The sequence below is a fragment of the Protopterus annectens genome, chromosome 16.part0 (genome assembly GCF_019279795.1).
Source record: "Protopterus annectens isolate FY-2018-M chromosome 16.part0, PAN1.0, whole genome shotgun sequence".
Lineage (NCBI taxonomy): Eukaryota > Metazoa > Chordata > Ceratodontiformes > Protopteridae > Protopterus > Protopterus annectens.
In genome coordinates, this window is record NC_056750.1 from 837,957,235 (window position 1) to 837,972,968 (window position 15,734).

Genomic DNA, 15,734 nt, shown 5'->3' on the forward strand with positions numbered 1-15,734 from the left:
TTCAGAATCACAGGAAATATTTTAAAACAACATTCTGTATGTCCTCCCCGTGGTCGCGTGGCCTCCGAAAGACATGCATGAATGGGCGTTCCTTCGCTGAAGGTTGGGCGTTGGGCTGGCAACTTGGCACCATAAAAATCTACTGCCAATCATTAGAGGACTGGAGTTCTGCTGTGGCCGAAAAGACAAACAAACATTGCAGGACAGTCTCACATAAGTACAGAAAACATCTAGACTAATTGTACTATATTCCTCTCTCTAAGAAAAAACATTGTAATCTAAGTCTTACTTACAGAGCAAAGCAAGTGCTGGGTGAATGTTTCCAGGTCTAAGACAAGATACAAAAATGCACCACCTTTCTCTCTGAGATAGTTCTTAAGTTACTAACAAACATTTCTGCTGGGTCATCTCAGATTACATCATTCTTGTCACCTCTGCCCTTAGTTTCCAGGCTAAACAGGAACTTAAAATTTAACCCGTGTCTGAGAAAAATATTTATTTCTCAGATGTACAGCTGCTAGGAAGCCACAGAGCAATACGAAAACACTTTACGTGTGAAACCTAGTAATTATCTCTGTCTCAAGACAATAGAAATAAACCCCTAGCACTAGAAATCCTGTCTCTTAGCTGAGATAAACTAACTTTATAGCATATCATAAAATTCTTTACTTATTTTCTTAGAGTTTGCAAGTTAACTCTGTATATTCCTGCCTTTACCATTAACACATATATTTGCATAGGCATGTAGTTTATACACATTTCTGCTCTTTTCCAGCAGGGTGCACTGTGGTTGCAATCTTAAAGCTCAGTACAGAACATAGTTTTCTTACATTTGTAAGGCAAGCATACAAATCATATTACTATTCACAAATGGCAGAGAATTATTTATAAAACTCTAGCTGGCTGGGCTGGCAGCCTTCACAGTATGAAAAGCAACAGCTTGTTTATAAATAGGCATTGCTGTCTGTTATGACATTTTATTAGTTAAGAAAAAGAAAACAAAGTAGCACCTACTTGTTGTACTCATCACCACACAATTCTGATGATATCCTGGACCTGAGGGTGAACCACTGCCCCAGTACCAATAGTTCCAGCGACTTCCATCAGTCCAATAAAATTTTCTACGCTGAAATGTAGAATAAAGGAGACTGAGTTCTACCTGTCATTATTTTCTTTTTCTTTTTTTTCTTTTCTTTGACTTGTCCTTCATTTTCCATCATTTTAAAACACATTATTTGACATTTATGATTAACACTGTACATAAAAGGTACAGTCATACACAAATTCACTAAATTTGCCAAACAAACAAAATCATTGCACTCTGATACCAAATTTCATTGCAAAGGCAGGTGTTCATATCAGAAATGTGAAACTCAGTAATACAAGTTGTGACAATGTGAGGTATCGCCAGCTATGCCAGGAGAAGTAAGGCAGTGGATGTCAGCATAGCTAGCTGGAGTTTTGCAAAGAATAGTATATCATTTGTATATCAAACTGATTTATACAGATGCTTGTGTTTAAAAATGTATTTCTAAAGCTGCTTGTGTTCCAGTGCACCAACAGTGGGTCCTGCTGGACAGAAAAAAAGAAATACACCTGTATGTCAGCCTGAATTATAATTGTTGAAATTAATACTGTAACACAGGATATTGGAAGAGAAGAGGTTAAGCTCGGACCCAGCTAACCTTTACACAAATATTCTGAAATTAAATTATTTAATTTAGGCCATAAAGGTTGTATCTCACAGGTCTCAATGTAGCCAGAGCCAACGAGTCTGTGCTAGGAAGCCTTCTATATTGTCCTTGGGATGAATTAATTGCTACTCTGGAAGGGAGGACATTTTAAATTGTTTTATGACTTCCAGAAGCTGCAACATATCTTAACAAAGCTCCAGGTGTGTAAGGGAACACATCTGTACTAAGGCCTGGTAGCCTCTAGTAAAGGGGATAATGTGGGAACCAAAGTCAGATGACCAGATGTATGTGATGTCATTCGGCAACTCAGCACAAAAATTATGTTTTAATACTAGATGAGACTGAAGTCTCAGAGCAGTTTGTTTTTGCAACCTGATATAGAAGGACCTCTCACCCACTTATCTTCCCTTGCTTTAGTAAGTAACCAGGGAATGGTAATTCTTTAGCTCAGTCAGGAAAATATAGTGAGATTAATTAAGTACTGTTTTTCTGTATCTGTGTGAATCTATTCATCTGTGTTATTTTAATATTTCATGTGACTGAAATTCTGATGTTTACTGTAAATAAATATTTATCATTTCAATGCCCTTTTATTACTTATTAAATATATTTAAACCTTTCATTGTGTCTGGTCCTTTAGAGAATATTTTAACCTTTTGAGAGTACTTAGATTTGCTTGGTGACACTGGCTACTCCTGAAAGCCTTCCTGTTTGATCAACATTACTATTTACATTAGTATTAATTTCACTCAGTATAATTGAGTACCCTTGTAAGAGCCTTAGAGTAGCTGGCTTTGGAGTGTCTGGTGGCAGTAACTACCTTACAGTCTGGGCAAAGGGTAACAGAGTGAGTAAATCTGTGCCAGCCTTTTCCATGTGTGTGTATGTGTGTGTGTGTGTGTGTGTGTGTGTGTGTGTGTGTGTTTGTGTGTGTGTGTGTGTGTGTGTGTGTGTGTGTGTGTGTGTGTGTGTGTGTGTGTGTGTGAGCTGCTTGGAGCAGAAACACAGAACACTGGTATCACAGAGAGGGTGTTGGAAGACTTGGCTTGAACACTCAGCTGAGGACTAAACTCTACAGCTGTGCCAGTGGGGAGTCTTATTTGGGGCCTGTAGAGATAGAGAGAGAAAAACACAGACCCCATAGCAAGTGTGTTCACTGTGTGCTCTTAAAGGAAATTGTGCTTGATGCAGACAGCTGCATCTGGAAATACTGTGTGTATCGATTTTTGCTCCAAGTGAACATCCTTCACCAGAGTCACTGGTGGGGATTCAGGCCCCTTGATTACTGGCCCAGAAGAGGGACTTCACACAAGTGCTAATAATTTGAAAAATAAATTGTGATTCAGATAATTAAAACAGTGAGGTTTGAAACTCTGTCTTCACATTTCAAGCATTTTTACAGAAAGGACAATCAACTCCTTTGAAATGCCTAACATGAGTCCTTGCATCCACACATCACAGCGTGGAACATGGGAATTTTGGAAGTTCTCTGAGATGCCACAGTCATGACTTAGTATTTGTTCTCTGCAGCCACAGTTGTAGTCATGCAGTCCCAGTGATCACACAGATGGTTTAACATGCATTTCAAAGTTTTATCATTTTGCTTCTTCTGCTGATAAAAATTATATACCAAATGTACTGATCCCAGAAGTTTCAAGACTGACATTTTAGTCAAATCTAGTGGGGCATTTTCATAATCAATAATGCGGCTAATTAATGTATCATAACTATAAACAAATGAGCAGAAGGTTGCCCAAACAAGAGCACTACAAGCCAAGGGAACTTTTACTTGATCACTAATAAGTACCAAACTATATGCACAGCTGTCACAGTAAATCAGTAAGAACACAGAATGAACCTATTTCAGGAATTTCAAGGTTAGCAGTCATTGAAAGATGACTTTTGGGAAGCATGTGAAAAGCAATCACTTCACAGCTATTTGGTTAAGATCAACTATAATTTCTATGTAAAACTTGTATTGTTGGAAAGAAAATGTGCATAGAGTTGTGAAATGTGATAAACCATATAAACATGCAATTGTTTTATGGTAAAGAAGTGGCAACTGTAAAATAAAAAGAAACTATACAAGATGGGAAATGTGCTAAACAATACTAAACATGATCATTTACTGTAAAGGTGGAGCAGATGTACAATGTAAAGAAATTAGACATGAGCCCCCAAGCCTTTCTGTGTTGGAGGGAAGCCTTCTAGCTTAATTTTGTTTCTTAGAACTAGCCAGTTTTTTAGTTTCAGTACTCGTCTGTTTCTTTGAGCTCAGCACTTGTTCAGAACTTATTGTAAGCAATAAATAAGCTACAAATTACTACAGCACTCAACTTTCCTCACTTGTCTAGAAAACAGTTTCTAGTACTTAACAAATAAGCACCTATCCAGGTATGTCTAAGGGTCAGCTCCCAGTGTTTTCTCCTATCTACGTGATGAACCTGGGCATCTTGGGGCAATGCAGCAATTGCCTCATGTACACAGACAACCCTCTCCTCCTACCATCCAACACTACAACCTGTGAGAGATGCACTTATATAGTCAATCTGGATGCAAAGCTCTCTTCACCCAAGACTGGACTAGACAGTCAAGAGGAGAAGGTAAACACTTGCACCACACCACACTCAGCACATAGTCCCTCAAAACCTACACCACCAAAACACACACATAGAAACACAAAACACACTTACATTCACAGAGGCTCTCAGTAAAAACCTGCCCAAGAAACAGGGACCTCCAAAGCAGAAACACAAGCAACCTCCACCCCCCAACACAACCCAAATGACACATAGCCCACAAACTCAGTGTGCCATTCAACCACAGCCCATAAGGCATAACAACGTACCCAAAACTCTAGTCATAGGTAACACTATAGTCAGGCACACTGATGTTCCACTCATCAGGCTAAACAAGGAGAAAGTTACTGTCAGCTGCCTGTCGGGTGCCAGGATCCGGCACATAACACATGCACTTAGGTCACTCCACAACAAGTACAAATATGACTCTGTCATTGTCCATGTTGGTGTGAATGACTTGAGACGTACCTCCCTGGACTACATGAAAAGGGACATGGAGGAGCTGTCTGATCTTGTAGCCCAGGCAGGTATGACCCTAGCCATGAGTAGCATCCTGCCATCACACAGAATGATACCACAGTACAAGGACAAAATGATTGACTTCAACAATTGGCTAAGTTTTGGTGTCATTCTAAGGGGATCCAGTATCTGTCTGCCTGGGATGACATGATTGACAAACCACGATGCTTTGCCAGAGAAGGCCTGCACCTGTCGCCCCTGGGATTCCGGATACTGGCTAAGGCTCTAGCCACCCCTATAGTGCCTTTTTTAGGCAAGGTTCAAATGACAAATTCACCACCGTAACAGGTACAAGCAAGAAGAATCTGAGGGTATTGCTACTCAATGCTAGAAGTCTAAACCTCAAAATGCACTCACTCGAGGCACTCCTTAAAACAGAGAACATCGACATCTGTGCAGTGACAAAGACCTGGTTCAAGGCTCCAGAGAGTACCCGTGCATTACCAGGCTATAATTCATACCACACCTTTTGGCCATCTAACCTGGACCAAAACACTAAAGGCGGATGCATGTCCATATTCATTAAGGATATCCACACCTCCATGCTAGTTGCTCAACTCAGCATAATGCATCCGAGATTATCCAAGTGCAACTAACTCTGGGCAAGACCGCAATCCAAATTGTAGCTTTCTACAGATCCCCCACCATGCCCCAGGATTCCCACTCCTCATTTCTTGATACACTGGAAACATTAGGGTACAACCTAACACCCTAATAATGGGCAATTTCAACTACCCCACCATTAACTGGGAAAACTACTCAAGTACCAACTCTTGTGCTCAACGTTTTCTGGAATTCATAAATTCCAATGCCTTGGTTCAACTTATCCACACCCCCACCAAGGGCAGCAATATCCTAGGCCTGGTTATTACCAACATGGGCAACCAGTGCTCCACACCAGAGGTCAATTCCTCGTTGGTCAGATCCGACCACAAGCTAATAACCCTAGACATCCACATCCCTCCCCGACCCCCCCCCCCATTAAGGAAACCACCATAAAAAATTTCTCAAAAGCCAACTTCACGCTTCTTAAGACAAACGTGGCAAACGTCACGATACCCATGCTGATGGACAATAGAGGTTTGACTGCTGAATTTTACAGAAATGCACTTTATAAGCACTTACACGAATGCATGGATCATGCAATCCCTAAAAGAACCAAGATGATATCCTCCAAAAAAGGAAGCCAATCTGGTGGTCCCCTGCCATAAACAAACTCTACAACAGAAGAAAGAAACTGTTGCAAAAAAGAGTAAAATCCCATGATTGGAGAAACTCCCTGGTCAGCCTTAGTAAGAAGCTGAGATCCTTTATAAAATCCTCCAAAGCTAGTTACAAAAACAAAATCACCACTGACTCTAAAGACAACCACAAAGCATTCTATAGCTATTTCAAAAATCTCAATGGCAACACTCAGATCTGCTCTGAGTTACAGCACAATGGCACTAAATATACAGAACCAACTGATATTGCCAACATCCTGGCAGATAGGTTCAGTGCTAACTTTACCCCCCTCTCATCCCCTAAAGGGCCCATCTCTATACTGGAAGAATGCAAAGTTCCTGAAATCACAGCTGCAGAGGTAAAAAACACACTCTCCAAAGCCAAGAACACAGCATCCATGAGACCTGACAACATCCCAGGCTGTGTTCTACATGAACTACAGAAAGAACTGGCACCCCACCTAAGTACCATGTTCAATCATAGCCTCACCTCAGGCTATGTGCACACTGAATGGCGCACACTGATGGTTATCCCACTTCACAAAAGGGGAGCCACCACGGACCCCGGAAACTACTGCCCCATTAGCCTGATGAGCCTGGTCTGCAAGGCTATGGAACGTATCATCATGGAACTTATAAACAATGACACTGGTAATCTCCAAACTCAGGAACCCACCCAGTTTGGGTTTGTAAAAGGCAGATCATGTCTCCTAAACCTGACAGACTTCTTTGAAGCAGTCATCAAAGCCATAGACAAGGGTAAGGTGGTTCACACAGCCTATCTAGATCTCGCCAAAGCTTTTGACACCATCCCCCACTCTGGAATTATAGATAAACTCACTAAACTAGGTATAAATCCCTATGTCACAATATGGGTTGCCAACTGGGTCACTGACAGAACTCACACTGTGAAAGTAGCAGACTCCAAATCCGACTTCAAACCAGTGACAAGTGGAGTACCACAGGGTTCAGTCCTGGGTCCTCTCCTGTTTGGCATCTACTTCTCTGAAGTACAGGCTAACACAGAAGGTCTTTGGCTAATGAAGTTCAAAGATGACTGCAAACTAGGAGCCATAATCAAAACTCCAAAAGATGTGGACATCTTACAAAAGGGTCTCGCTGAGACAGATGCCTGGTATCAAAGCTATGGCCTCAAGCTCAATGCCAAAAAGTGCATTGTCATCCCTTTTGGTAAAAACTCTGTACCCATGAACTACCACATAGGTGGTAGTCTACTTAACACCGAAAGTGTGATAAGAGACCTTGGGATACAGGTGGACAGTAGTCTCTCCTTTGATAAACATATTGCCACAGTAGTCAGGAAATCCTTCTACATGACACACCTCATCACAAAAGGTTTCTCATCCAGGAAAAAAAAGGTCATTGTTCCCCTCTACTCGTCACTCATTAGACCCATTATAGAGTACAATGCCCCTTTTGGTATGTACCTCACAAGACATCTACAACAACTAGAACGGCCACAGAAATACCTCACAAAGTTGATTACTGGCCTCAAACAGATGCCCTATGCAGACAGTCTCAAAAAACAGCAGCTTTACTCCGTCGCATATCGCCTACTCAGAGGTGATCTCTGCCTAACACACAAAGCTATGTCAAACCCAGAGTTTTTGGACATGCTCCACTTAAAGAAATCCCAATCCCTTTGAGGTACATGCTCTAGGGACCTAAACCTTGTCACCACAATAAACAGAACATGATGGAGGGATAGATTCCTGTCCCAGAGACTTCCCATACTCTGGAACAAACTACCTATCTATATCAAACAAAGCTCCTCATTAGCACTCTTCAAGAAAAATTTTGATGATTGGATGGGAGATAGGAAATTCACCCAGGGGATCACTTCTGTGGCTCTGCTCAACAGTGGCACAGGAAAATAAATTTATTGGGTGGCAAAAGCCAGGGTACCTTTTGGCTAGGCTTATATAGGCCCTAGGGCCAATAGCCTAGTACCTACCTATGATCCTATAAACACAGAGCTGTAATTATTTTTTTCTGTAGGAATAGAGCAGAATTTAACTATGTCTTTCTATGGCTAAATGTGCAGACATGCACGTGCGCAGACACACACACACACACACACACACACACACACACACACACACACACACACACACTAGAAAGACTCATCTACTTCTTGTTATTTATTTATTTATCGACATTTGATTACCAGGAATATCTGTCTGAGTAGGAACCCATTTTCTGCAGAGGTCTGGGGAGAAAAGCTCCAAAGTATTACAAAACATTTTAAGAATAATAATTTTACAATCTTCAAGAATTATACAAAACACATCTACCATTTAAATAGTTGTACCAAATTAGACATAATATGAAAACATTGGTTAAAAATAGATACAAGTCTATAAAACTTTATGCAAGCTTAAGTTAATGGTAATGGTTTAATTTTTAGAGAAATTGTAGACAGTTTATTCAGAAATTAAAGGTAAGCTAGTAATCTACAAACAGGAATTGCAATATGAAGGGAGAGAAAAGCAAGCTTATGGAATATTTAGAGAGAAAGCTAGGTGAGATAAATTGATAGAAGTAAGGAAGTTAGTGAAGAATGGAGATTAAGATGTAAGGTATGAATAGGTACTTATTCACATTGAGGGATATAGTTTGTCCTGGTGTTGAGCAATAAGGAGAGGTCCAAAAAAGGAGAAGTCCAAAAAAATATTCCTAGTTTATTCCCTGCCTTTCCTGTAACTTATCTAGTCCAGATACAGACTTGCTGTATCGAGGTCTGTTTGTAAGCTCCTGAGCCCCCCCCCCCAAGCCTTTCTGTGTTGGAGGGAAGCCTTCAAGCTTATCAGTGGGAGTGGTAAGTACTAGGTAGCCTGTCTACCACAAGAGGAGTGGTTCTTGGCCCAGGAATTGTAGTTTATTGACCATTCGGGAAGTTGTCCATCTCTTTCAACTTTCTGGTTTAAAAGACCACATCTGCGCTTGTTTCCCATCTTTCCTGTAACTAACCTATTGGAAAGCACTAGAAAGCTTTAAACTGATATAAGCCTTCTAGCTTAAAAGAGAGACTTTGGAGTGACTGAGTATCAGTTGTCTGTATTTTGTTGCTGTACTTAACTGTTTTCTGCCTAAACGCTGATTTTCCAGCACTTATTGTGATATAAAAGCTTGTTTTTTTCACATATTGTACTTATTTGACTGCCTGCACTTTTAAAAAATTGTTTTTTGTTTAAATAAATTGTTTAACTGTTGTAGGCTACACACTAAAGTGTGATAGCCTTTTCTGATCACTTGTAGTCATTTAAAGCTGTTTTAAGTGTACTTTTTACTGTTTTTGTCTTATCTTTTCAAAAAAAATAAATACATTTCTTGTTTCCCTCCTTTCTAAGCTAGTATAGTCCACTTTTCAGGCTAGTGCTGAATTCAGGGCTGTGTTACAAGTTTCTGAGATGCCCATACCTTACTTGGATAGAGGGAAGTCTCTGTTCACCTGTGAGAGAGGGGAACTTTGAGCAGCCATCTGTCCCTGGAGGAGTGGTTCCAGCCCAGAAGTTAGTAGTTTAAAAAACACGTTGCATGGTTTTGTGCTCTGGGCAGCACCAGTTAGCTAGGGTTAAATTATTCCCAGTTCCACTAAGTCTCCTCTTCAGTTTTTCACTTGAAACTAGTCTAACTCTCAACCTAAGCACTCAAAAAGCATCCTACAGTCCAGCACTTGCTCAGACCTAATAGCAAGCACTAATATACCCCGACACTTGACTGCCCAGCAGGACAAGGCTCTTTATCCACCCCTCACCAACCAAGCAACTAAGCAGCTCACCCTACTACTCAGGCATGACCAAAGGGCAACTTCAGGTGTACTCTCCAGTCCAGCTGGTGAATCTGGGTATCCTGAGGCAATGTTACAACTGCCTCATCTACACAGACAGCCCTCTCCTCCTACCACAAAACAATAACATATGTGAGAGATGCAATTATACAGCCAAACTGGAGGCTAAGATATCTCCACCCAAGACTGGAACAGACAGTCATGAGGAGAAGGTTAACACTTGCACCACACCTCCAGCCTCACATAGACCTACTAAACCAGCACTGGCAAAAAATACACATAAATACACTAAATCATACTCGGAGACTCTAAATAAAAACCTGCAAAAGCATCAGAGAGCTCCAAAGCAGATACTCACAAAACCTGCACCTCCCATCGCAAACCAGATAACACATAAAACACAAAATCAATGTGCCGCACAATCACAGCCCTTAAGGTGAAATAACATACCTAACACACTAGTAATAGGTGACTCAATAGTCAGGCACACTGACACCCCACTCACTAGGCTGGACAAGGAGAAGGTTACTGTTAGCTGCCTGTCGGGAGCCAGAATCTGCCACATAACACAAGCACTCAGGTCACTCCAGAACAAGTACAAATATGACTCTGTCATTGTTCATGTTGGTGTGAATGACCTGAGCCATACCTCCCTGGACTACATGAAAAGAGACATGGAAGAGCTCTCTGATCATGTAGCCCAGGCGGGTATGACCCTGACCCTGAGTAGCATCCTGCCCTCATCAAGAATGATACCGCAGTATAAAGAAAAAATGATCAATTTCAACAATTGGCTAAGCTTCTGGTGTCATTCAAAGGGGCTCCAGTGTCTGTCAGCCTGGGATGACATGCTTGACAAGCCATGTCGCTTCACAAGAGACAGCATGCACCTGTCACCCCTTGGCTTTTGAATACTGGCCAATGCTCTTGCTTCCCCCATACAGCCTTATTTAGGCAAGGCTCAAAATTCAAACCCACCTCCGTAAACAGCACAAGTAAAAAACTGAGGGTTATGCTACTCAACACCAGGAGTTTAAATCTCAAAATGCATGCGCTCGAAGCACTCCTAAGTATGGAGAATGTTGACATCTGTGCAGTAACTGAAACCTGGTTCAAGGCTCCAGAGAGCACCCCAGCACTACTGGGCTACAACTCATACCACACATTTCGGCCACAGAACATGGACCGAAACACAAACGGAGGGGGTGTATCCATATTCGTCAAGGATACCTACACCTCCAGGATAGTGGCTCAGCATGATACCTCTGAGATCATCCATGTGCAACTAACATCAGGGAAATCTGCAATGCAAATTGTGGCCTGCTACAGACCACCCTCCATGACCCAGAACCACCACTCCACCTTTCTGGAGACACTGGAAAATATGAAGGTCCTACCGAACACCCTGATCTTGGGAGATTTCAATTACCCTACCATTAACTGGGAAAACTACTTGAGTACAAACTCCCAGGCTCAGTGCTTCCTGGAATTTATCAACTCAAATGCCCTGGATTAGCTGGTAAAATTCCCTACCAGAGGCCACAACATATTGGACCTGGTCATCACCAACATGGGCGACAGGTGCTCCGTACCGGGGGTCAACCCATCACTGGTTAGATCAGACCATAAACTAATCACCCTGGATGTCCACACCCCACCACCACCCCCAGCCAAGGAAACCACAGTGAAAAACTTTTCTAAAGCAAACTTCACCTTACTTAAGGCAGAGGTGGTAAGTTTCACACCCCCCACGCTAAAGGATAACACTGCCCAAGATGCAGAATCCTTTACAGTTGCACTCTATGAGCACCTACAAGGATGCATGGATCATGCCATCCCTAGCAAAACCAAGACTCACTCCCCTAAGAGAAGGAAACCAGTCTGGTGGACCCCTGCCATAAACAGGTTATACAAGAGGAGGAGGAAACTAGTTCAGAAAAAAAGCAAATCCCAAGAAGGAAAGACATCCCTGATCAGTATCAGTAAGAAACTAAGGTCCCTCATAAAAATATTCCAAGGCTAACTTCAAAAGAAAAATAGCCAAGGATTCGAAAGATAACCACAAAGCCTTCTTTAGCTATGTCAAGAGTCTAAGTGGCAACTCACAGATATGCTCTGAGATAGTGCAAAATAGCACAAAATATACTGAACCTACTGATATTGCCAACATACTGGCAGATAGATTCAGTGCAAACTTCACCTCGCTTTCACCTTCAAATGGGCCCACAACAATACTGGAAAAGTGTAGTGTCCTGGAAATCACAGATGCACAGGTGAAAACAGCCCTTTCAAAAGCCAAAAACACAGCATCAATGGGGCCAGATGGTGTCCCAGGCTGCGTCTTGTACGAACTACAGAACAAACTAACTGCCCACCTAAACACGTTGTTCAACCTCAGCCACTCCACAGGCTATGTGCCCATAGAATGGCGCACAGCAATAGTCATTCCGCTCCACAAAGGAGGAGCCACAACTGACCCTGGTAACTATCGCCCCATAAGCCTGACTTGCCTGGTCTGCAAGGCTATGGAGCGCATCATCATGGAACTCATTAACAAAGACATTGGGAGCCTCCAAACTCTTGACCCAACCCAGTTCGGCTTTGTTAAGGGCAGATCATACCTACTAAACCTGGTTGACTTCTTCGAGACAGTTACCAAGGCCATAGACGAGGGAAAGGTGGTTCACACAGCCTACCTTGATCTCGTCAAGGCGTTCAACACCATTCCTCACTCAGGTATTATAGAAAAACTCACCAGCCTGAACATAAACCCCTATATCACAAGATGGGTTGCCAACTGGCTTACAACAGAACTCACACAGTAAGAATAGCGGGCTCCAGGTCTGACTCTAAACCAGTCACAAGTGGTGTCCCACAAGGCTCAGTTCTGGGACCCCTACTGTTCGGCTTATACTTCTCAGAAGTACAGGCAAACGCAGGAGGACTATGGCTAACCAAGTTTGCCGATGACTGCAAACTGGGAGCCATAATTGACTCTCTGGCTGACACGGACATCCTCCATAAAGGCCTTACTGAGACAGACAGCTGGTGTCAAAGTCATGGCCTCAAGCTAAATGCCAAAAAATGCATAGTCATCCCGTTTGGGAAAAACAAAACAACGACGAATTACCACATAGGCGGCAGCCTCCCTTAATACAGAAGAGGTAATAAGAGATCTGGGAACCCAGGTAGATAGTAATCTCTTCTTTGACAATCATATTGCCAAAGTAGTTAGAAAATCCTTCTATGTGGCCCATCTAATTAATGAGGGTTTCGCATCTAGAAATAAAGAGGTTATAGTGCCCCTCTACTCGTCACTCATCAGACCCATCATAGAGTACAATGCCCCATTTGGAATGTGCCTCACAAGACACTTCCAATAGCTTGAAAGACCACAAAAGCACCTCACCAAGAGGATTACTGGCCTCAAACATATGTCCTATGCAGCCCGACTGAAAAAACTCCGGCTGTACTCAGTGGCATATCGCTTACTCAGAGGTGATCTCTGCCTGACTTACAAAGTCATGTCCAACTCAGAATTGATGGACATGCTCCACCTAAAGAAATCCAAGTCACTGTGAGCCACACGCTCTAGTGAGCTAAACCTCGCCACAACAATAAATAGAACATGCTGGAGGGATAGATTCCTGTCACAGAGACTCCCCATGCTTTGGAACAAAATTCCTAACTACATTAGGCAGAGCCCCTCACTAACACTCTTCAAGAAAAGCCTTGACGAGTGGATGGGTAACAGAAAGTACACCCCTGGGATCACTTCATTGGCTCTGCTTGACAGAGACTCAGTTAATTAATCAATGGGGTGGCGAAAGCCGACACACTCTGGCTACACTTATAAATGCCCTTGGGCAGATAGCCTAGTACCTATCTATGAACCTATGAACCTAATAACAGACCCATCTTTTGCCTTAATGGGTCGCTGCTAAAATGGATTTTGCAGAGCGTATATCCCAGTGCTGACACATCCCAAGGCACCTCCAAAGTTCAGGTGGAGTGACTATATTCTTAAACAATCCAAGCCAGTAACTACTTTCACTTAACTAGGTTGATGGAACTCTGTGCCTGAAGTACTGCTACTCTACGGTATAAACTTAATCTCCATTTTCTTGGGCCATGTATCTTCTGCACTTTCTAGATAGCTGCAGATAGATTCTAAAAATTGCTTAGCTAGAGATTATGGTGGAGGTTAGATAGTTAGTATCTGGTGTTTTTTTTGTAATGCCTTATGTGTGCCTAAAACTTTTTCTATATTTCAATTTTCAATAACATGTCTATACATTTGTCTCAGACTGCACTGTCTAATTTCATCAAGTACAGAATTTTATTACTGAATGTCAAACAGATTAGGTAAGGGCAAAGGCACTCTGTTGATGAATTTCAATTGTTGGAAACTGCTTTCCAAAGAGATAGGGGATTATTAGCTTGCCGACAATTGGATTTTCCATTACAATTGTAACTTTGGCGTTTCAAACTGTTCTGGCTAGTAACAGTTAAATCCCATAAACAAGGAAACATTTGTGGCACTAAAATGAATCATTAGCCTGTCCTAGGAATTATTGTGCAATTGGGAATGCAATAGTTTTAGTCAAGACAAAGCTAACATTGGTATGATAATACTGTAACCCATTATGCAGATCTTGAGGTAGGCAAATTACTGGGGAGCAAATCATTTTAACAATGTTTTTCAGCTGTGATGGTTATATCACCAGGTCTATATTACCAAATAAAAAACCCGTTTCAGCAAACACCACAACACCGACCCGTATAGCCCAAACTGCAAATGCGCCAAACCCCCTAAACCACGAAAATTAAAATTTCGAATTGTCATAGTCGGCCAACACCACCATGTGCTACATACTACATACCCAAACATAATAAACAAAACACATACATACACTAAGCAAACCCTACTTCTAACCCTACACTAAACCTTACATACATTACTATCTCTGCACTTACCTTAACCCGCACCCTAACCCTAAGGTCCGTAACTATCACACACTTACCTTACGGAGCTATACTGCAGACGGGCCAACCATGACACTTCGACATTTCATGTTTCGCAGTTTTGAACATTCTCCGTTACTGTAGTTTGTGCTATACATGTCGGTGTTGTGGGTTTTGTAATATAGACCCATATCACCTCCTATTGCACAGACACCACTGATACTTATGGTTGCATCACCTGCTCTTGCACAGACACCACTGATACTTATGTTACATCACTTGCTATTGCACAGACAGCACTAATACATAAGGCTACATCACTTCTATTGCACAAACACCATCAAAATTTATTGTTACATCACCTGCTACTGCACAGACACCACTAATACTTATGGTTACATCACCTGCTATTCTACAGACATCACTGATACTTATGGTTACATAACTTGCTATTGCACAGACACCACTGCCACTCATAGTTACATCACCTGCTATTCCACATATACCACTGATACTTATGGTTACATCACCTTCTATGGCACAGACACCACTGATACTTATGGTTACATCATCTGCTATTGCACAGACACCGCTGATACCTATGGTAACATCACCTGCTATTGCACAGACACCACTGATACTTATGGTTACATCACCTGCTGTTGCACAGACACCACTGATACTTATGGTTACATCACCTGCTCTTGCAGAGACCGCACTGATACTTACAGTTACATTAACTGCTACTGCACACACACCACAGATAGATATGGTTCCATCACCTACTAGCCCACACACACCACAGCTATTTATGGTCCCATCACCTGCTATAATGCAGACACCACTGATACTTCTATTACATCACCTGCTATTGCACAGACACCACTGATGCTTATGATTAAATCACCTACTATTTCACAGACACCACTGATACTTACGTTAC

General features: G+C 42.0%; 1 protein-coding gene across 1 annotated transcript in view; it reads right to left on the bottom strand.

Moving 5' to 3' along the window:
* Window positions 1-15,734, bottom strand: part of LOC122790949 (eosinophil granule major basic protein 2-like) — a 329,973-nt gene that overhangs the window by 33,023 nt on the left and 281,216 nt on the right. The window contains exon 5 of the mRNA XM_044058654.1: window positions 1,015-1,126. Within this exon, the coding sequence (XP_043914589.1) occupies window positions 1,015-1,126 (112 nt within the window). The remainder of the gene's footprint in view (window positions 1-1,014; window positions 1,127-15,734) is intronic.